Source organism: Typopeltis vanoorti, chromosome 7 (genome assembly GCF_054136105.1).
Source record: "Typopeltis vanoorti isolate ZY-2024b chromosome 7, IOZ_Tvanoo_1.0, whole genome shotgun sequence".
NCBI lineage: Eukaryota > Metazoa > Arthropoda > Arachnida > Uropygi > Thelyphonidae > Typopeltis > Typopeltis vanoorti.
The window spans coordinates 8,183,989-8,205,990 of record NC_143555.1 but is presented as its reverse complement, the minus strand read 5'-3'; the positions used below and the strand labels follow the sequence as shown (position 1 = coordinate 8,205,990).

At 35.5% G+C, this 22,002-nt stretch overlaps 1 protein-coding gene across 1 annotated transcript in view; it reads right to left on the bottom strand.

The window, feature by feature from the left end:
• Positions 1 to 22,002, bottom strand: part of LOC150104473 (homeobox protein cut-like) — a 436,834-nt gene that overhangs the window by 37,535 nt on the left and 377,297 nt on the right. Inside the window, exon 12 of the mRNA XM_090395558.1 lies at positions 11,913 to 12,256. Within this exon, the coding sequence (XP_090251684.1) occupies positions 11,913 to 12,256 (344 nt within the window). The remainder of the gene's footprint in view (positions 1 to 11,912; positions 12,257 to 22,002) is intronic.

Genomic DNA, 22,002 nt, shown 5'->3' with positions numbered 1-22,002 from the left:
TATTTGTGAACACACTTATCAAAAGATTAAAGTTAATTAACACACAATTTTAAACCCATTCACCAACCATAAGTTTCATAAAATATAAATAAGGGAGCTTCAGGTGCAGATGGAAGACACTAATAAATAAATGGGCAAATTACGACATTATTTCTTTCAATTAATTTGTTTTCACAAATCTCGCAGCACACCGGTTGAAAATCGCTGATCTATACTATCAACTATGGGGCATAGGGGGATATTAGGTTTGTAGATTTTTGGTAATCCATACATATGGGGTGGTTTAACATAAACTGGTTTTATTTTTTTGATGATTTCTTTTGGCCAAGAAGTCACTTTTTTCAGTAATTTTCAGACTTTTTCCCTTTGAGACATAGTGGGGATCTCGATCTATAATTTGGTACATAGAACTGTCAAGTAGGAGATCTTACATTTTTCTGTTATAATCTTGCTTCATGATAACTATTGCATTTCCCTTATCAGCTTTTGTAATCATAATATTTTTATTCTTATACAAATTTTTTAAGGCAGTTATTTCATTAATGGTATAATGCTTTTTGGTGGTTTAGCCTTGTTTAGGATGCTTGCTATATCTAAATGCACATTATTGGCCATTGTCAGTGGAAGATTGTAGCTGCCCCATTCTACCTTCATGATTTCTAATTCATGAAGGTAGAACTTTGTCCTCCAATTAGAAATTGGAGGACAAAGTTGCTAGCGTCCATAGTGATCCTAAAGCTATACGTGCCCCCTGGTGGTGCTAAATGAGCAACAGCGATAGGCAGCCAGTCCATCCTAAGGATCTCCTGGCCAATTTCATGATGTCTACTGAATTTATTGAATATAGTGACTTGCAGAAACCAGAATTTATAAACATTGGCCCTATGCTACATATTTGTGAATTAAATATTGAATCTATTAGCAAAGCCAAATGCGATTATTTATCGAAATTATTGTTAACCAACAATGCTGATGTGATTGCTGTCCAGGAAACATGTACTGCTGATCCTGAACAGCTCCTTAAAAGAGGTTGCATTCCAGGTTACACTGCTATTGGTGCAACTTATCATGAAGTATATGGAATAGCAACGTATGTGAAATTGTCTTAAAGAAGTTTTTCTTCTATCTCAAAATATTGTAGAAAACATACATACAGTAGTGATAAAAGTTCAAGATATTACAATTACGAATAAGCCACCTGGATCACCTTGGCTGGAAAAAATAATTTTTTTTGCTGAACATCCCGCAATTTATATTGGGGACTTTAATAGTCACCATGAACATTGTATGCTCGAAACAATGAATGTGGCGAAAAACTTGTTGATTGGATCGAACTAAATAATCTTCGCACTGCGCTACTGTCAGTAACCTACTGAGATGCATACCATAAGACTGGTTAACTAGCAACAAATGTTTTGTACGAAAATTCGTCTCTGCGCATAAAAACCGTTCACTGTTTCACTTTAGATAGACTGCAGTAGACATAACATTCTGCAGGTAAGCATTTAGCCTGCTCTCGCTGCAAACTTGTAAACAGCGGCTGATCAAAGAGGCGGCAATATACAATTTTTTTAAATTTTAATTCGGTGCATCCGGCCTTATTTATTTTAATAGTGATCATTCTAAGAATTTTTTGTTTTTATGATAAAAATTTTGTTTCTTAAAAATGAACTTATGAACCATGCCCCAGCGGCGGCGGCCCCTTCGTAGCGCTGCCCGCATGCCCGTTCTGCGGGCCCTGCTTTTACGCAGCAAGAAGTTGATGCAGCCTTAAAGGAATTAAGGCCTGGTAAGGCTCCTGGTTTTGATAACATTCATCCAGAATTTTTGATTAATCTGGGAAGAAATGCAAGATTATGGTTAACAAAGTTCTATACTGACATTCTTACAACTGGTAAACTTCCCACTATTTTTATAAAAGCAAAAGTACTTTCAATTTTAAAGCCTGGTAAGCCTAATCATAAACCGGAAAGTTACTGACCTATTTCTCTCAGTTTTTGTTATAAAAATGTCCCAATAGAACAAGCTGGCTTTAGACCAAATCGTGGGTGTTGTGACCATGTTCTCTCTTTGGTAACTTACATAGAAGCTGGTTTTCAAAAAGGTTTAAAAACATCAGCAGCATTTATTGATTTGTCAACAGCCTTTGACACCATTTGGAGATAGAAGATTTATAGTGACTATAGGTAATAAAACTAGCAGCGAAAGGAAGTTAAATAATGGACTGCCACAGGGATCTGTTTTATCTCCATTATTATTCAGTCTGTATATATCTGATCTTCCCGTCACTACGTCAAGGAAATTTTGTTATGCCGACAATATAGCAATAACTACACAGCATAAATGCATAAGTCGTACAGAAGAAATTCTGAAAGCTGACTTAACTATTCTGGATGAATATTTTAAAAGATGGAGACTCTGTTTAAATAGGAGCAAAACGGTAATATCTTGTTTTCATCTAAATAATAACTTGGCAAATGTGAAACTAAAAATTTAATTGAACAACACTATACTTCCATATAATACATTCCCTAAGTACTTGGGCGTCACAATTGACCGTTCACTCACTTTCTGGCAACATCTTTCAAACTTGGCATATAAACTAAGGACACGTAATAATATCCTACAGAGACTCTGTGGCACTACCTGGGGTTCTAGAGCCTCTACTCTTTGGACAACAGCCCTTGCTTTGGTATTCTCAAGTGCTGAATATTGTGCTCCTGTGTGGCTAAATAGCCCTCACACAAGGATTATCAATTCTCAATTGAACAATACCTTAAGATTAATTACAGGCTCTATTAGATTGACCCCAACATATTGGTTACCTCTTTAAGCAGGCATCATTCCTACAGAACTACGTAGATTGAATTCTTTAGTCCGTGAATTCTAAAAAATTGCTGGTAATCCGAACCTACCTATTCATCAGGATCTCCCAACTCTTAACGTCAGTAGATTGAAATCTCGCCATCTATCACTACGAGCAGCAGAAGAACTAGTGCTAAATAATTTTAATCCTTTATCAAAGTGGGAAGAAACATGGAAGGAAAATATGAAAGAACATTTGCATAACATCTTTAAAGGTGATCAAATCATCACAGGATCAGATCTACCTCGCAAAACATGGACGATACTAAATAGAATTCAGACAAATCATGGCCTCTGTGGAGATACTCTCTATAAATGGAACAGACAAACATCTCCAGAATGTGATTTGGTGCTCCATGACAGACTATGCAACATATTGTAATAGAATGCATCTTCCGTGCTTATCAGAATAACTGGAATGACTTTTTACAAGCGGCTCCTGAAGCTGTGACCTGGATTATGAACTTAGATCTGAATTTATAATGATATGTATGTTTCTTTTCCTTATTATAACATATTAAGACTCTTATTTTAACTTTCCAACTTCTTGGATTAGATCTGTGTTTTCCTTCAAAGTTTTAACTTAAAATATTTTAAATTCTTCAATTCTGTTAATATATAATGACATCATGCTTCTCTTTTTTAACATGTTTTTGCCATGAGCTATGTATGTATGTATGATTTCTAATTTTGGAATTTGTTTGGGTGTGATGGCAAAGTTATGCCCTAGACTGAGAGCATTCTTGGCTTCTTCAGCGAGTATTTCAGACGATAAATTTATGACCACGCGGTCTTGTCGAAATTGCAGGATTCCATATTTCTTTAAGTGTCTGCTTTTAACTTTTGGGAATTCTTTTTTTGCTGCTACTTCATAGATGTGATGTAGGACAGTCCACATTTCAGGATTTAACACGTTGATTAGTTCTTATAGAGCGGTGATAGAGCTGTTTAACTTATTAAGCTCTATGTGAGTAGCAGCGATTTGTTCTTGGAGAAGTCTAAACTCACTTAGCTTGGTGTTGTTAATATCATTAAAAATAAGTAATGAATAACCGTAAACACCTAAGCTTAACTGTTAGATTTACAGAGTAAGTTGGTGGTTGTTGTGGTGGGGTGAAGACAGAGAGTTGTAGAGCAGGTTCCCTCCCTCGATGAGTCTTTGGACTCCCTGGAGGTGTTACGTAATAATAATAATAAAGTTATTCAGTAAACAATTCAAAAGGATGTTTCATCTTCATCAGTGTATAATGATGAGAAGCTCAAGAGTAGAGGAAACACAAGAGGATATACTTAATTGTGAGAGAGCAGGAGATATATCAGGTAATAAGATTTCATGACATATCACCATGTTTTAAGGGAATGTTTCAGGAAGCTGGTGGTAGCCTTAGCATATCTGTTTAATAAGTCTCACAACAGCACAGGTCTCAAAACTGTTCCTCTGCAGAAAGGTTGTGATAAGGCCATGTCTATAAATTATTGGCCAATCTAATTATATATTGGGTTTTATCCTTTATCCAAGTGTTAGCAAACAAAGTTTGCGCCTGAAGTACTTTCAGGACTGGGGCAATTTGTGGTAAAGGTGGTATAAGTTGTCATCACTTGCCTTAGTATCTCCCATAATGCAAAGCACATCTCAAAGCACATACCATGCATTAAGGGAAGGGCCACTACCCAGACTGGTTTTGACTTTTATTGAGGTCTCATCAGTGGGGGCCAGACCCAGAGGTGGTGACACTAAGGTGGAAGTAATGGAAAAGTCATATTTACCTTTACGAGTTGCCAATGGGAGTCACACCCTATTATTAAAATTCTCTGGATTAGAGATAAGTTTATGGAAGTTTTTTCACTTGGCCATGTTCTACTAATTATATACTGGGTTTTATCCTTTATCCAAGTGTTAGCAAACAAAGTTTGCACCTGAAGTACTTTCAGGACTTGGGCAACTCATGGGAAAGGTGGTATAAATTCTCATCAGTTGCCTTAGTATCTCCCATAATGCAAAGCACATCTCCTTGCGGTGGTAGCCTATAATGTTATGCATTAAGGGAAGGGCCACTACCCGACCTGTTTCGACCTTTATTGAGGTCTCATCAATTTATCTCTAATCCAGAGAATTTTAATAATAGGGTGTGACATCCTTTGGCAACTTGTACAGGTAAATATGACTTCTCCATTACTTCCACTTTAGTGTCATCACCTCTGGGTCTGGCTCTCACTGATGAGATCTCAATAAAGGTCAAAAACTGGTTTGGGTAGTGACCCTTCCCTTAATGCATAGCATTATACATGTCTGCAAGGAGATGTATAATGCTATGCAGATGTACAGATGCTTATCCCTACATATTAGTGATGTTCTTATCATAGTAGTAATACAATGTCTATTCTTTGCAACACTTGCAATGTACTACCCTCTCTACTTCAGTTCATTGTCAACCATTCGCTCCCAGCTCTCTAATCTCATCCACTTCCTGCAGGATAGTTCCATCAATATAGTCCTGAAGGGATATCACGCTGATTCTTTACTTCTATTTTGCTACTCCCCCTACATTTTGCATAGCATCATTTACACCAGCACAATATATACTGATGAGATGCTCATTAAATAATTCTACTGTATCCTTTGCAGTGGTTACTGTACTACTAACTATTCACCAGTATCAACCTGCCATAATTCTTCTTTTTCATGCTTGCCATAGAGTGGAAGAATTTCCTTGAATTATCCTTGGCTTGACTGCCCAATCTCCTGTCATGCTACACGTTTTCTTTTATTCTATGCCTGTCATCTTCCTAGCCTGCACTTTATACTCATCATGGAACTAATTGCCACAACTGTCTTGTACCTACTCCATAACATTTGCGTTTCCAACACAGCTTGCTTGATTTCACTCCTAGTCTATTTATTGGCTTAACTCTTGGTATGCTTGTGTCAGATACTGTGTTGTAAATTTTCATGCACTGTCAACATTTTTTCTGCACAGCTTATCAACAAAACATATTGATTCGAGTTGATGACAGACCTTCCCATAATCACCTAGCTTATAATTCCACATGTATCCTTTTTTTTTTGGCAGTAATCTTTCCTTGTTTCACCACCTTCAAAAAAAAGAAGTACCTCATGATCACTCTCACTAACCAGTGGACATGTTAATACCTCGTGAACAACCATATCTTATGAAGATATCACCAAATCTAACACTCTAAAACCTTGAGTTACTGCTATCACATACTGCTTAAGACAGTTAATCCTCAGAAATTCACCACATTCACTCTCCTTGTTTCACTAAACATTTCACAATCAATATTGTTTACATTTCCTGGCCTATAGCAACATCCTATTAGATACACTAATCTGTTAATTTTAACTTCACACCACACAGATTCAAAATCTTCACATGTACTACCATTTCTGACTTCCACTTTTTATGGACACAATTCCTCTGCTATCAAACTGTACTTTCACCTTCCTACCTTTCTGGAAAATTGTATATCCTTCCAGTTCCATTCTTGACAGTACATCGTCCTCAGATAACTAAGTATCACATTAATTATTTTTGGGTGTGCTGACTCAAAGTAACAAATTCAGCATTTTTTTTTTTTTGAATACTCCTTATTTTAGTATACAAACATAACACTCCCACTAATATGATCATTCCCTACTCTAGCTGTTAGCTCTCTTTGGTCTCACCACATCCATTTCTCTAATCTTGACTCTGATTGCCAACCATACCTCTTTCATCTCCACCATTATGCATTCCATCACTTTGTCCTGCCATAATATGCCACCGTAGTGCAATTGAAAGAATGACGGTACGTTGCTCCCTTCGATTAGAAAAGGCCTAAGTTCGATTCTCGTCGTGATGGGAGGAATCTTTATATGGACTTTTTCAATCGAAGGTGAGTTAGCTGATCTCATACGGAGGTAGCAGGGTTTTTTCTCCCAGAAACTCGAGTTTTTCATCCCGCATACAGACAAATTGGCCCTTCAGAACACATGCAATTTACAGACAAAAAATACTAGTTGTGGTGGTGGGCAGTAGATGGCGTTGATGTAGATGATTGGTAGTAGAGGTTCGGTGTAGTAGTGAAGATGGAGAGTTGTAGGTGTCCTCCCACGATGAGTCTATGGACTCCTTGGAGGTATCATGAATAATAATAATATCATCTCCTGTCCTACATAATTGCTTCACAATCTCCCTTTGTTCATTAGCTACACTAACATATTGATTCTCTACTTTCTCAGCAAACAATAGTTTGTTTAAATGTTCAACACTAAACCCATTCAAATGTAATCCACCAACCTTAAACCATTCTAACTTCCCTTCAAATTTACTCCATACATTCATAAATTGAACATCCTCTGCTCTCCTTCTCAATTCACTTTTATATCTGGACAACATATTAACTGTTTTCTCAACACTATTATGCTTTGCCTCCTGCAACAAGTTCTGGTGTCTGTTCTTTCCTTCTTTGCAAAGCATCTGTTATTTGTTTGAGTATTCTGTCAGGAAAGCATCTTTCATGTAGTTTGTTATTCATCACATCTCTAATGATCGAGTCCTCATACAATGCTACATGATTATCCTTTGACTCTTTCTTCTCCTCATTCACTTCAGATGATGTCTTCTTCAGATGTTTAATCTCATCTTTCAGATACCTCATTTCACTTTTTATTTTCATCAGCTCTTCCACTCTTTATCATTGCCAACATTTCTATCCAATTTCTGTTTACTATGTTGACACTAGCTCCCATTCAAAATTCTTTAGCTTATCATTACGCTTTTCATATACTGTATTTTTCTTATGATAAGACGCACCCCAAATTTATGAGACGATTTTTAGAAAAAAATATTTTATTATATAAAGATATTTACAAATTCTTATTTAATTTTTATTTATTGTTACAATCATTTGTATTAGCAATATTCAGTTCATCTTCACTCTCGGTACTATCACTCGTCTCGTTAATGTCCCCGTTCATATTACTTTCGTCTGAACTTTGTTGTCACTCCCTTCAAAAACTGCGTCATCTTCAGTACCATCCATCGCATTACTTATCCCACATTTCTTAAATGACTTTATAATCATCTCTTCTTTCACAGCTTCCCATGAATTTTTCACCCAGGTACATACGTCTGAAATTGTTGGCCATTTCATATGTCCTGTTGCTGTAACATCGTGATTTGGCTTTGCCATCCATTTGTTCCATTCTTCCCGCATAAAATTTTTGAATGGTTTATTAATAGATCCATCCAAGGGTTGTAATTGACTTGTAAGGCCTCCAGCTAATTCTGTATTCATTTCTTTTAGAAGCTTCTTGCTGAGTCTGTTTTATGCACTCTGAATTGATCCTACACTAACATCGCAGGCTTTTTAAACAAAGCCTGGACATTTTGCCCATATCTTTTGTATCCATAATTTCATTCCTTTTTCGTCCATCTAGCCTTTATCTTGAACGTGGATAATAATGCCATGAAGAATTTCATCTCTCGGTAACGTTTTTCTCTTTAAGATTAACATAGTGGGTAGTTTTGTTCCGTCCACGAAACAAGCTAAAACTACAGCATAATGAATTTTTTCGTCACCTGTTGTTTTGATCACTATTGATTTGGTGCCTTTTGAATCTACTGTTCGATTTGAAGGAACATCAAAAGTTAGAGGCACTTCATCCATGTTTGCAATTTGATTAAGCTCCTTCGCGCTGATATGACAAATCTATGGAATTCTATAATTTTAGCTTCATAGTCAGCCGGCATTTTTTGGGCTAGAGTGGTTTTTGTACACATGCATAACCCACGTCTTTTTATAAATCTAAAGCACCAAGACGGTGATCCAGTAAAATCTAAAATTCCATTAGCAGTTGCCCATCGTTTCGCTTCAAAAATTATCATTTTCGTTCGTAGAAACAGATATTCCCATGTTTCGATGATTTGTTACCCATTTTTTCATTTGTACTTCTAATTCTAGCCATTTTTCTAGGTGTGAATGGAATGTTTTCTTGTGTTTACATAGCAGTTTTAATTGTTCCTCTTGTTTTCTCCACTCACGAACCATTTTTTCTGTTGGTGGTGGACCAAAACATCTTTCTGCTGCTCTGTCTCCATATTGTCTTGGATAATTTATCACATTTAATTTATAACTCGAGTTATATGAAAGTCTTTTTTGTTTTACATTCATTTTTTCTAATTTTAAGATAAAAATTTTAAAGACTTATAAAAAATAATTCAAATGAACCATACAAAAGCGCATATGTTTACACACTAATGACTATTGACGCTCTAATCAGTGATTCACCCACATGCAGCGAAATAACTTAGGTGCCTACCTTCAGTGGCGTACTTACTAATTTTATTAACATATTGCGCCAGTAATTGAACTTTGCTAACAGCTTCGGTACAGTATAAAGACTCGCATTTTAATGTTACCTTCGGACCATAATTCGCACCCAAATTTTCAGTCAATTTTTCTATGTAAAAAGGTGCGTCTTATGGTCTGAAAAATACGGTATATTAATACTTTCCTTCTTTTTGTTCACCCTAAATCCACAGATCTTTCACATTTTTCAATGGATACAGAAAAAGTTTGTGCACTACATCCACTGTGAAAAATCCAGGGTAAAACTCAATCTTCATGCTGAAGCTTACCTTGCCACAAATGTACAGTTCCTTATAGATACTGCTTTCAGAAATCCAGAATGGGTATGAACACGAACAAACAAAATTATAACAACAAACCCTATTAGGTGCTGCTCAAAAGTTCAGGGAAATTAAATACCTCCCATTAGCCAGCTGTAGTATGGCCTTCTGCTGATATAAGGGATGAATCAGTATGTCAACAGTCGGCCAGCTGAAAGGGGTGTGTTCTTTGATTATGTGCATTTTTTAATGTCATGTTTTAGTGGTTCAGTGATTTTCTTCTCCAACTGAAATGGATGATTTCAAGGAGCAAGGAATCTGCATAAAAAAAAAATACCTGCTGCAGAAGCCCACCCAATGCATAAAAAAGCATTTGGTGATAATGCTACGAGCCAAAGCAAAACTTTTTTGTAGTACAAATGCTTCCAGAATGGATAAATATCTTTCGATGATGATCATCACCATTGGAGAAGTGCACAAGGCTATCCTTGCAGATTGTAGGACTGTTGTATGAGATCATTTAAAGACACTTGTCAGATGTTTTGAATATGAGGCGGGTGCATTACTGAGCAGTGACTAGAAAGAGCATCACATGGCTGTCTGCAGGAAGTTCAAAGATCAAACCAATTTTTACTGCAAGGTTTTGAAGTGGCTAAGAAAGAGCATTAACCACTGAGTGGTTACACGCTCTGCAACCATATGCCTGGGAAAGGAGTGTCCTGCATTCAATTCTCGTTTGTGAGGAGCCAAGGATCTTTCTCAGACATGGCCAAGTTAGCCGGTCTTTGGCATGGACTGCAGGGTTTTTCTCCCCAGTTTATCTGGGGTTTTTCCTTCCGCAAAGCAGGCAAACCAGTCTTAAGAACACAATGCTTCACAGACAATTACACATGGTTGAGCATGGGGGTAACAACCCCACCTCGTAGTGAGTTATGAAACCCAAAAATGGGAGGCCAAGGCTCTACATGGGGCTGTAGTGCCGAAGAAGAAGAAGAAAAAGCATTTGCGTAAACATGCAGACAAGTGGAAGGACAGTGACTTCATTTTCCACCATGACAACACATCCACCCACACATCACTCATTTTTCGACAATTGTCTCCCCCCTCCCCCCCATTCACCTGACCTTGTTCCCTACCTGTTCCCAAAGACGAAATTCTGGCTGAAAGGATGTCGTGTTGACACAGTTGATGAGATTCAGGCAGAATTGCAGGAAGTACTCAACTGAGTGACACTTGATACATAGAATCATGTTGAAAAATTGGTGGGATCACTGTATGCATGCTGAAGGGCTACTACTTTGAAGCAGAGAGTGGAAACTGGGAGTTAGGGAAAGTAAATTTTTTTATTTTTTTTTTATGGTCAAATTTCCCAAACTTTTGGGTAGTACCTCATATTGAAGGCATGAAAAGAATGAAGCAAAATTATATATAAAAACGCCACATTATAAACTATTTAAAATGCTGTTCTCTTAGCAAATCTCAATCTTGAGATACTAACTGGGTATATCCATGGAATCAGGAGGATTCATCACAGGAGATCCACACTAACCTCTGTACACAAAATATCTATCATACTTCTCCTTTAACTCATTCACTGTCAGCACATTCTGAAAATCCATCCCACTCATTCCCTACTCTCCATTGCAAAAAAAAAAACACATACTCTTACTAATGTTCAGTTCTCTCCCTAGTTCTCTCTCTCTATTCATCACATATTGAAAAATGTTTTTTGTGTCAATCTTATAGAACTTTTTGTAACGTTTATGTTTCTCTTATGTCACCTCTTTTCTGCTTATCAACTAAACTTTGCAACCCACACCCCCTTCAACCTATCCTCATAGGGAGCACTCTTATAGACCTGTCACCAGCTTTGGTTACTTGTCTCTGAATTCCTCAGGAACCCAGTTGATCAAATCTGTGCACAATATCAAGGTGCAGCAAATTATAGCCTTATAAAGAGGGATAATAACATCCCTATCTTTACTTATTAGTGTGTCTTTCAACATCCAAGTAATCCTTAGAGCTATTTTTCCAACTTTTGCAAAATGCCTTCTGAACTTCCACTCTATTTACCATTACCTGAAGTCAATAGCCTCATTAGTGTCCTACGGTCCAGAACCATTAATGTGATACACATCACGCAATATTTTTATATTAAATATGCTATATAATAATACGAAAGGATTCTATGAGTATACACTACTACTTTGATGAGGAAACCTTCAAACTTATTTTCATTAAAATAGCATTGAGGTTAAGAAATGTTTAAACAGTTTTTTTTTTTAGCAGTATAACTTAAGCCTGTACTCTTCATTGGATACGAAACATAAGGATTTTATCACACAAAGAAATTTATCACTGAAAAAGAAGTGATAATAATAAGGTTTGCTATTTTGATTGGTATATATTACATACCTTTTGTCCAATATTATGTACAGTTAATGTCTCCTTGATTTTGGATGTAATATTTTGGGTGTCAAGATCTGTGGTTACAGCTGCCATTTCATAAACTGAAGGCTGAACATATGGTAGACAGCGTGTGTGTCCTCGTCTGTTATTTCTAATACCAGGAACATTAGACGGTATGTTTCCAGGGTAGCTTTGTACAGTTAGAGGGACAGCAGAATTATCAGAGGCTGGAATAGATTGTGGAGATCCAGAGTGAGATGAAATGTTGTTATTGTTTGTTGGCCTGCTTTCTGGTGTTCTGTATCCTGGATGAATTGAGTCTGAAACTTGATGGCTGAATTTTGAAGAACCTGATAAAATGTTATTGGGGAGGGGGTGAAAATAATGAGTGAAATGAAACAGGGAAGAAGTAAAGCAGTGCATTAATAATAATACTGATAATAAATTGAATGTACTTGTTATTTCAAGAAATATAAAAAAGATAATTGTATAGGTTGGTTTTGCACTAAAACTAAAAGCTTATAGCGTCTTAATTTATCATTTTTTTTTCTCTAAAACTTGATAAGAATTTTATGATATTACTTAAAATTACATACTTAAGGATTAAAAGTAAGATGATACTTCTACATATGTAATAAGAAATGCAGAAACCAACAATGGACTATCTCCATATCTCAGTCATGAAAATATCACATATACCCCTCTGATGAAAAGATGCAAGTTCATATCCTTTCTAGGATGTGAAGAACCTTCTTAAGGTAAGTTTGCTTATCACATGTGGAAATGATGGGGTTTATCATCCTACAAAGTGGAAGGACATAATTCACAGATATAATACATTTTCTTCTCTCCCAGCCATAATGCCAGCAAATCAGGACATCTGATTGAATGTTTGTTCTTAATTTTTGCATATTGCTTAATTTAAAGTCAGCTGAATGATGAATGGATGGAGGTGGACTAGCAGTTTGGGATTCAGCTAACCAAACTGTATAACTGTTACAACTGAACTATGTACTGTGATAGTACAAGAAAGCCAAAAATCATACTGGCTAGTAAAACATTCACTTTGAAAGAAGATATAAAATGGTTATTAAAGATACCAAGCAATTTTATAAGCTAGGTTTTTTAATTCTTTTTCCCAAGTAAGCAAACAGTCAAGTTTGCAGCTGCACGTAGTGCAACACTAGGCAACTCGTGGTAAAGGTGGAGCAAGCCGTAGTAAGTGGTATGTTAAAGATACCAAGCAAAATTGCTTGGTATCTTTAACATAATATATACCCAAGGTAAAATACTTTATACATATAAAATGGTTGTTGAATGAGCCCCAAAGAATCAAGATTATGTGATTTATGGAGCCAACTAACATTTTGAAAGAAAAAAAAAACAAACTTTAATCACATTAAAATATAGTGCAATTGGAAGAACAGCAAAACACTGCACCCTCTGATTAGAAAAGACCTGGGTTCGATTCTCGTCGTGATGAGGGGAATCCTTATATAGGCTTTTTCAGTTGAAGGTGAGTTAGCCAATCTCATACGGAAGCAGCAGGGTTTTTTCTCCTGGAAACTCAGGTTTTTCATCCCGCATACTGAGTTTTCATACTGAGTATAGAGTTTTCCCTGCATGCGAGATCATTGCATGCTTTGACCATCCTAGAGGAGTGGAAATACCTTGGTGTTATGTTCACTCCAAAGGAAAGGTCTTCTGTCCCTTCCAGTGGCAGCTTGTACATAAGCACTGCGACATTGCAGCATCCCCAAGGAAAAAACAAAAAAAATTAAATTTTGTTTGTGTTTATAAATAATAACAATACTTGCAATACAAATGTTAAAGGTTACAGTTTATGTTTTGACATTGATTGAATAGGTAATAATTGAAATTGTTCGATTAATGCTTTAGATTACGAAACAAATGCACTGCGATCTAACGCAATATCGAAATTATCACGTTTGATCAGTTTCGGCTTGACTCGCCAATATTTGTTTGCACGTGTCGCTCGCTACAGATAAATTGTATGCTTGCGTGCGTTATTTCTGTGAGATACGAAACTTTTATTATTGGTGTGTGTTCGTGGTGAGGGAGAAATATTTTTGGTAAATCTTATTTTATGCTGTTAAAATAAATAAATAATTATATGTTATTTATTATAAACACAAGGCTGAATTATGAACAAGTGTCACTGTTGAAAATATGAACAGAATTATATTTTCTCAGTTATCGTTATATGAAACAAATGCACTACGAACTATTACAGTGTCGAAAGTCGAAACCGACACTGCTCAACGAGCAGTGTCACTACAGATATATTGTATGCTTGCATGCAGTATTTCTGTGTATGAAACTTTTATTATTGGTGTGTGTTCATAGTGAGGGTGAAATATTTTTAATAAAGCAATTTTTGTAATATGTAAATTTACTTATTAATAAATTGGTTAGTTACTGATTAGGAAAAAATTAATTATTTTTTCTTATTTTGTATATGCAGCTCCCCCCACTGAAAATTTTCACCGGCTGCTACTGGTCCCTTCTGCCTTAGAGTCTGAGCTTACCATTTTGAGGAGAGCTCTTAAGTCCTAGCAAAGGCTCATTATTCTGTCCTATTATCTCCTACCTCAATTTTACCACAAATTGGTTCTTGGTAGGACGTATGTCTCGGTACTGTCCCGAATGGATAGCATGCTGTTCACACTGCCATTAGATCATGGCTCCGATTACCGCCAGACACCCCAATAATGTATTTCCATGCTCAGGTGAAGAGCTATAATGGTATGCAGTTTGGAGAACACATGGGATGAGTTTTAGAGATGGAATGGATCTGGTGTGAATTAATTGTAGCAATTATTGAAAGGGAGATAATTGACAGAGGTGAACAAGAGAAGAGATCTGAGATAAATGGAGGTGTGTGCGTGAGAGAGATAGAATTGAGAAGGAAATGGGATAGGAAGTGAGGAAGAAAGCAAAGGACACAGATGCCAGATGTAGTAGTAAAAGTGTAATTTGGTAGGCAAAAGAATGGAATGACCCAGGATACATGAATCTGGGGAAAAATAAGGTTAGCAATGACAGATAAATAGTCAAACATAAGCATGGAGGAGTCATATCTGAAGACATTGAAAATATTTTCATTTTAGAGGGTAATTTTTATAAAGATGATGCAGTTTTCTTGTGAATCTTTTAGTATATTTCCAATCAGACTAGAAATGTCATACTTCCATTTTTGAAGTGATATTCTAATTGACAATGAGGGTCTCTTGAACCGAATAAAGGGAACATGGAATAAATGTTACTGGATAGAAGGCAGAATGTGACGGTACTGGGCAAAATGTAGAACAAGAGTGCCAGTACAGACTTCAGCCTGGCAGAGTTAGAAAGTAATGCAGGTTAGGGAGACATGGATAATATTCATTATAAATCCAGAAATGAATAACTGTATTTGTTTTCAATTGCCATGATTGTCGTAAATAAGGGAGATGAAATTGTGCCGTTGATTGCATTCGTTTTCATCTGAAAACTATTGGGAATAAATGGGATGTGGTTGGATGATATCCTGGCAAGAATGGAAGGAGGAGATAATGTTGATGATAGCAGAAGATTATGCCCGCACAGGGTGCACATGGAAAGGGAAAAACCATAGCAATGGTTTAAAGCAGTATTATGTGAGGTGGACAGGATGAAATATTTAGTTGGAAGTTATTATAGGTTTGGGAATGTGAGTGGTGTCAAGGAAGTTTATAGGCAAATTGACATAGTAAATAAGAAAAGGATGTTCATTATGGGCAATTTTAATTGCTGTAATTCTTATAGAAAGGCTTATATGCTGGTTAAACATGATAACTAAATACTTAAGGAATTGACAGCGTACACTAGAAATATAAATTAAATCAACTTTAATATATACTTTCCTATATTTCTGCAACGTCACGGTGCCATCTTCATGGGAACTTAAGATAAAGACACGTGCACGCAAGTACTACATAACAGCAAGCGAGGAAGCTACCGTTTTCCTAAAGTCCTGATGGTGCTCCCTGCCGGGCTATATTAGGTGCTCTTGGCCTTTGGGCTGAAGTTCTTCTGATATATGTTTCCCAAATTTGGGGCAGTCTCATGCATCCAAATTTGTTAAGGTTTGGCATGTTCCTAAGGGCTGAGGCTGATTCCATGAATAGTCTTTCATATTTGAACTTGCTGCGGAAAGCAACAGTAATACACCACAGCAAGTTCAAATATGAAAGACTATTCATGGAATCAGCCTCTGCCCTTAGGAACATGCCAAACCTTAACAAATTTGGATGCATGAGACTGCCCCAAATTTGGGAAACATATATCAGAAGAACTTCAGCCCGAAGGCCAAGGACACCTAATATAGCCCGCCAGGGGGAACCATCAGGACTTTAGGAAAACGGTAGCTTCCTCGCTTCGTTTCTCATTTGCTGTTATGTAGTACTTGCGTGCACGTGTCTTTATCTTAAGTTCCCATGAAGATGGCACCGTGACGTTGCAGAAATATAGGAAAGTATATATTAAAGTTGATTTAATTTATATTTCTAGTGTACGCTGTCAATTCCTTAAGTATTTAGTTTTAAATACTATAATATGCATTGGAATGAAGAGATGACATCTGGATGCAAGTTTTTTAGAACAATTACCTTAGGCAATGTGCAATGGAGAGCATATGGGGAGTGAAAGCCTTGGATTTGATCATCAAATGAGCATGAAATGTTAATAACCTGGCTAGGGCCAAGCAGAAGAAGATTTCTGTAAAGAAAGTTATATGCAAGAGGACTATAAGTCCAGTGAATATGGAAAGCTCAGGAGACAGCTTGAATCTATAGCTTGAAATGAGGAGTGGATTGAAAGGAAATTGCTCCTCAAGAGCTGTTTAACAGCAATACCATGCAGAAAATGAATAATCAGTTAGATGAGGAGTGGAAGGAGCAAGCTAGGAAGTTGAATTTACTTGGTAAAGATAGCAGTTATAATGAATGATTAGCGAGGATGCAAATGGTAGAATAGTACAATTTCAAAAGATATAACTGACACGTTAATTATATTTTCGACCTTAATTAGTCGTACCTTTTTTCACATAATTAGTCGCATGGGACCTTATTTGACCCCAAAATTAAAGTTATATTTCTTTAATTTCTCATGAAATGTTTTTATTTATTATAAGATTAATTATGGTGAGTAAAATGAACTAAACAAATAATTACTATTGTTTTATTTTTATATTAATTATTAACCATTTTATTCAGTCTTAATTTTCAGTACAATTCTTGCATCTTACTGAAAAAAATGCTCATTGCAACAATGCTCAGACATTTTTCACACTTTGACCTTTTTTATGATCCCTCAATCTTGGACATATTACACAGCGATGTCAACAAATGTAATCATTGCAACTAGAACAAGAAAACATGCATGAAAAATACTCACATAAGTAGTTGCATGGGGTCAGAACATCAGAAATTGAACTTGAATGACGGCTGGGGTAAAATAAACCCCATGCGACTAATTAAAGATTAAATGAACAATTCATCAAGGCATTTGATTCTTATAAGTGTGACATCATGCAGAGCTTGAGTGCATTGGGGAAGGTGGGAGAGAGAGTGACTGATTGATGGAGCCAGCAGGAAGTCTGAATAATTAACTTGATGTTAATGATTCTTTTTCTTTCTTTCATTTTTACATGCTGATCAGCACTCATTTGTAAAATTATACAGAAAAATTAGTATGTTAGAACACTTACTTTACTGATTAAAATAACACTTAACATTTTGACTTTTATATCAAGGTTATCATCAAGAATACATATAAAAATCGGGACACAAGCTATATCAATATATGCTAATAGTCTGCAAAGGAAAAGAAAAGAGAGAGAAAAATAAATAAACTTAGCAATAATTAAATACATAAATATAATAGTGTTAGTGAAACTGCATCAATGGCTACTGGTTTAGTTTTCTACAGTCCTGTTATTTTTAAGTTTTCTGTTTGTTGTCTGAAGGCCACTGGTTAAATATAAATCTATATTTATGTTTGTTCTGGTTTTATATATCCAATATAGATTATTTTATAAGTGGCAAACTGTTGGAGTCCTTTATTATCCATTTCCTAGATGTTATGTGCATTACAGATGAGTCATCCAAATTCTTAAGACCTCAAGCCATCATTCTTGTTGAGATTGGGATGATGGATTAGTATCTCACAGGCTTCTTTGAATTTTCATTCATACCTGATGTATGAATGAAAACTGGTGGCTTTCTAGTTAATTCTTTGGTATGATCAGTCATGATCAGAAATGCCTAATTTTCCATAATTAAGGAATCTGATGTGTCATTTATGTTCTTCTCATCTTATTAGGATTGTACATTGTTTTCCCCTATGTATGGTAAGTTACAGATGCATCAGATTTGGTGATAGGCAAGGAAGGAAAAGGATTCTTAGAGGAACTGAGTAAAAGTTTAATTTTATGGGTAGTTTAATATGGCATTAATATTTTATTTTTGCAGCACTGTATTTTCTCAGTCTTATTATAATCCTTTTATTTATTTATGTCTGGTGGTATTCTTGTGAAGGATTCTGTTAACTGCTTTTTTTGTTGTAGCCATTTATTATTAGTTAGTTCTGACTAATAAAATTCTGCTTATATCATGGCACTCTTTGCTCATGACTTTCTAGTCATTTCACTTAGAAAAATAACTTCTACCTTTAAAAGGAAGGTATTGCCATGGGCTCATCACTTCCCCTCCCTATAGTCAGCTTCTATGGAACATTTTGAGCAACAAGCTCTAGATTCAGCGATTTGAAAAACCCAAACTTTGGGTGATGAATGTTGATGATTTATTTGTGTTTGGCCCCATGGCTACCAAAAGGTTTCCTTAGTCACCTGAACAAATATCACAGATGCATTCAACTAGCCACTGAAATTGAAAGTAATAATACATTTCATTTTCTGGATATGCTTCTTTCAGGCTGTCTATCCTTCACTATCTGCACACATGGACCAATACATACACAAAGACTCATACCACAATTCAACATGAAAAGGAGCTGTAATTAGCGCTGTAAAAAATGAATCTTCAATAATAGGCAAAATATTTATGAAAAATGACTACAACATGGAAATAGTCAACAGAATCCTTCACAAGAATGCAACCGAAAATTAAAAAAAAAAAAGTAAGGGGAATATCTGAGAAAACAGAATACTGCAAAAATACAATAGTAAGATCATGTTTAAACCACTCACAAAATTAAAATTTTACTCAGCTCCTCCAAGATCCCTTCCTTCCTTCCCCTAAGGGAAATAGCATGTACGATTCCAATAAGAAAAGATGAATGCAAATAATACATAAAATTCCTTTATTATTTAAAATCATGCACTTCATACATGCCATAAAATGGACTGGAAAGGTACCCAGTCCTTACATCATACCAAAACCTTTACAAATGAAAATTCAGTGAACCTTGTGAGACACTAATCTATCCAGGACCAGATTTATGCATAAGCTAGACAGGCTACAGCTTAGGGCCTCAGATTACAAGGACTTCCCCTTCAATACATAAAAAATAATAAACATCAATAGAAAAAAAGAATGAAAGTATTCACTCCTTCATTTACTTATCCGGATTTTTTATAATACATGTCTCTTCTTGGAATCAGTAAATTATGAATGAATGCTAATTCTTGGAATTAATAAATTATGAGCAGATGCATGGGCTGTAAGTGCCTACTTACTTATAGGGGAAAGTGAGGCAAGCATTGTTTAGTGAAGTTTTCATGGTTAGCCACTAGATTTCATCATCAATCAAAGATGAAACAAGAGTACCCAATTTGACTTGCCTACTCTGTTTTGCCATATCTTTTCCTAACAGTCATTACTTATCAAAACAAGCAAGCTGCAGTTTATTTCTGTCTGCTTATTGTTTGTTCTCGCTTTTTTAAATTTCAAGTGAATTAGATAGTCTGCTTTCATTAAAGTGAACACTTTATAATAAGAATAGTTTAATAAACAATTATCTTTATTTCAATGTGAGATGAGTTAGGAACATATTTTTCTTAAAATAAGTTTCTGACTCACAATGTTATTTGCAATATTATAATCAAAGCAATAGTGGATAATTTTTATTTCTACTTTTTTTAACTTAGGATTAAAAATGAGAAGTTTTGCAAGCAGGTATAAGAAGAGGAAGAATAAGAAGTTATCAGAGGCTGATTTATCTGGTTTATCCAAAGTTCACAGTATTTTAAAGTAACACAAATAAATGAAGATTCATGTATTGGGGATTGACCTGACCTATCAACACCAAATATTCCTACAGATGTTTCTAGTGCAGTTATATCAAAACTTGATATTGCAGACTAAAACAAAACTATTCCTATGATATGATATTTCAGACTACTATACAGAAAAGTATCAGCAAAATATCCATTCAAAATACAATGATGTGGATCTATGGAGTAGTTCAACATTAAAAAAAAAAGTTCAACTAAAGATGATATCTCATTTTTGGTTCAAAAAGGACTGTATGACAGTCAATACTAGGATTAATTTGAAAAATCAAAACAGATAAATAAAAATTAAATATTGATCTCCAGGAAGGACTCTTTCAATCCACACACACACACAAAAAAAAGGTGAAAAGTACAGTCAAGAATGGCTAGTATATTCTCCATCAACTGGTGTGTTTATTTGCTTGTATGCAAGTTTTTTTGTTTTTTTCCCCCAAATTTAACTTGCATTTTTGCGTTAAAGCCATCACCAAATAAGAAATTTGGTGATGGCTTTAACCACGCTACCAGCCAAGATGTATATATACATCTAGGTTACCATGGATGCGAAGTGCATATTAAAATTGTAATAAGCATTGATATATGTGATGGATATGAAGTGTATAATGATGCATAATGACCGGTAAGGTGGTTAAATATCAGAGAAACCCCACTTTAATAAAATAATATGAGAATTGCCTCATCACAGATTAGATAAACTATAAAAGAACAAGAATATTGGAGGCAAGTGCTTCGACATATTATTGCAATTATATCTACTTTGGCAGAATGTCTTTATAAACAATAGCAAGAAATTTAATTCACTTTGAAATAGAAAGTTTATTGGATTATAATAACGAATTATTCAATATTATGATTTTCTTGCTTACCATATTGTTCATTATAAAAATTCTGGATCTGAAAAGCCATCATATTTATCTAAAACGTGATGAAGTTATTGATTTCACAGCTATAAAAGTAAGAAAATTATTTTTGAAGATTTAAAAGAAGCTGGTTATTTTAGTTTATCTGTTGATTCTGCCTGATCAGTCATATTTGATCATTTAAATGTTATTGTAAGCTAAGTTTGTGTAGAGACTGCATAGGAGATGAATGAGGGTATAGATATTTCAAAAATGTGATATTCTGCTGGACTTTGAGTTATCAGTAAATGCAAAACTGATTGATGAAATGAAAGGGTGCATAACTGCTGGAGCAAAAGACTATGGAACATGGAACAAGTGAGCATAATTGTGGGAGCAAATGATTGTATAAATCACAGAACAGAAGTGAGCCAGACTAGGGAACTGAAAGAAAGTATCTGAAGAAATGAAAGCGAGTAACACTATGGAAGCGATGAAAAGTTGGAATAAGAAATTTGGTGAATAAGAATGGATAAGTGCAAAAGGTTAGGATAAAGGAAATTAGAGAAAAAAGAGGTGATAAATGACTCAAGAAATGCAAGGTACGAAAATTCCATTATTAGAGATATGGTAAATGAGATAGTTTAATTAATAGAGAGAATTAAATTAGAGTAATTCAAGGGCTAAGGGTAATCTGTTTTATATCCTATTATTATTATTAAGGCCTCCAAGGAGTCAAAAGACTCTTCATGTGAGGTCCTTCCTAGGAAATACAAAGTCTATCATACCACTCATTGACCATTCTCGCTCTCACCACTCTATCAGGCAATGCATTCCATGGTTCAGCCACCCTCCATGTAAAGAAACCACTCCTCACCCTCTTGCTCACAGTTTCCTTCCATAACTTCCAAGGATGGCCCCATGTCATCACTCCTTCCCACTGTTCAACTAAGCAAAAGAATCC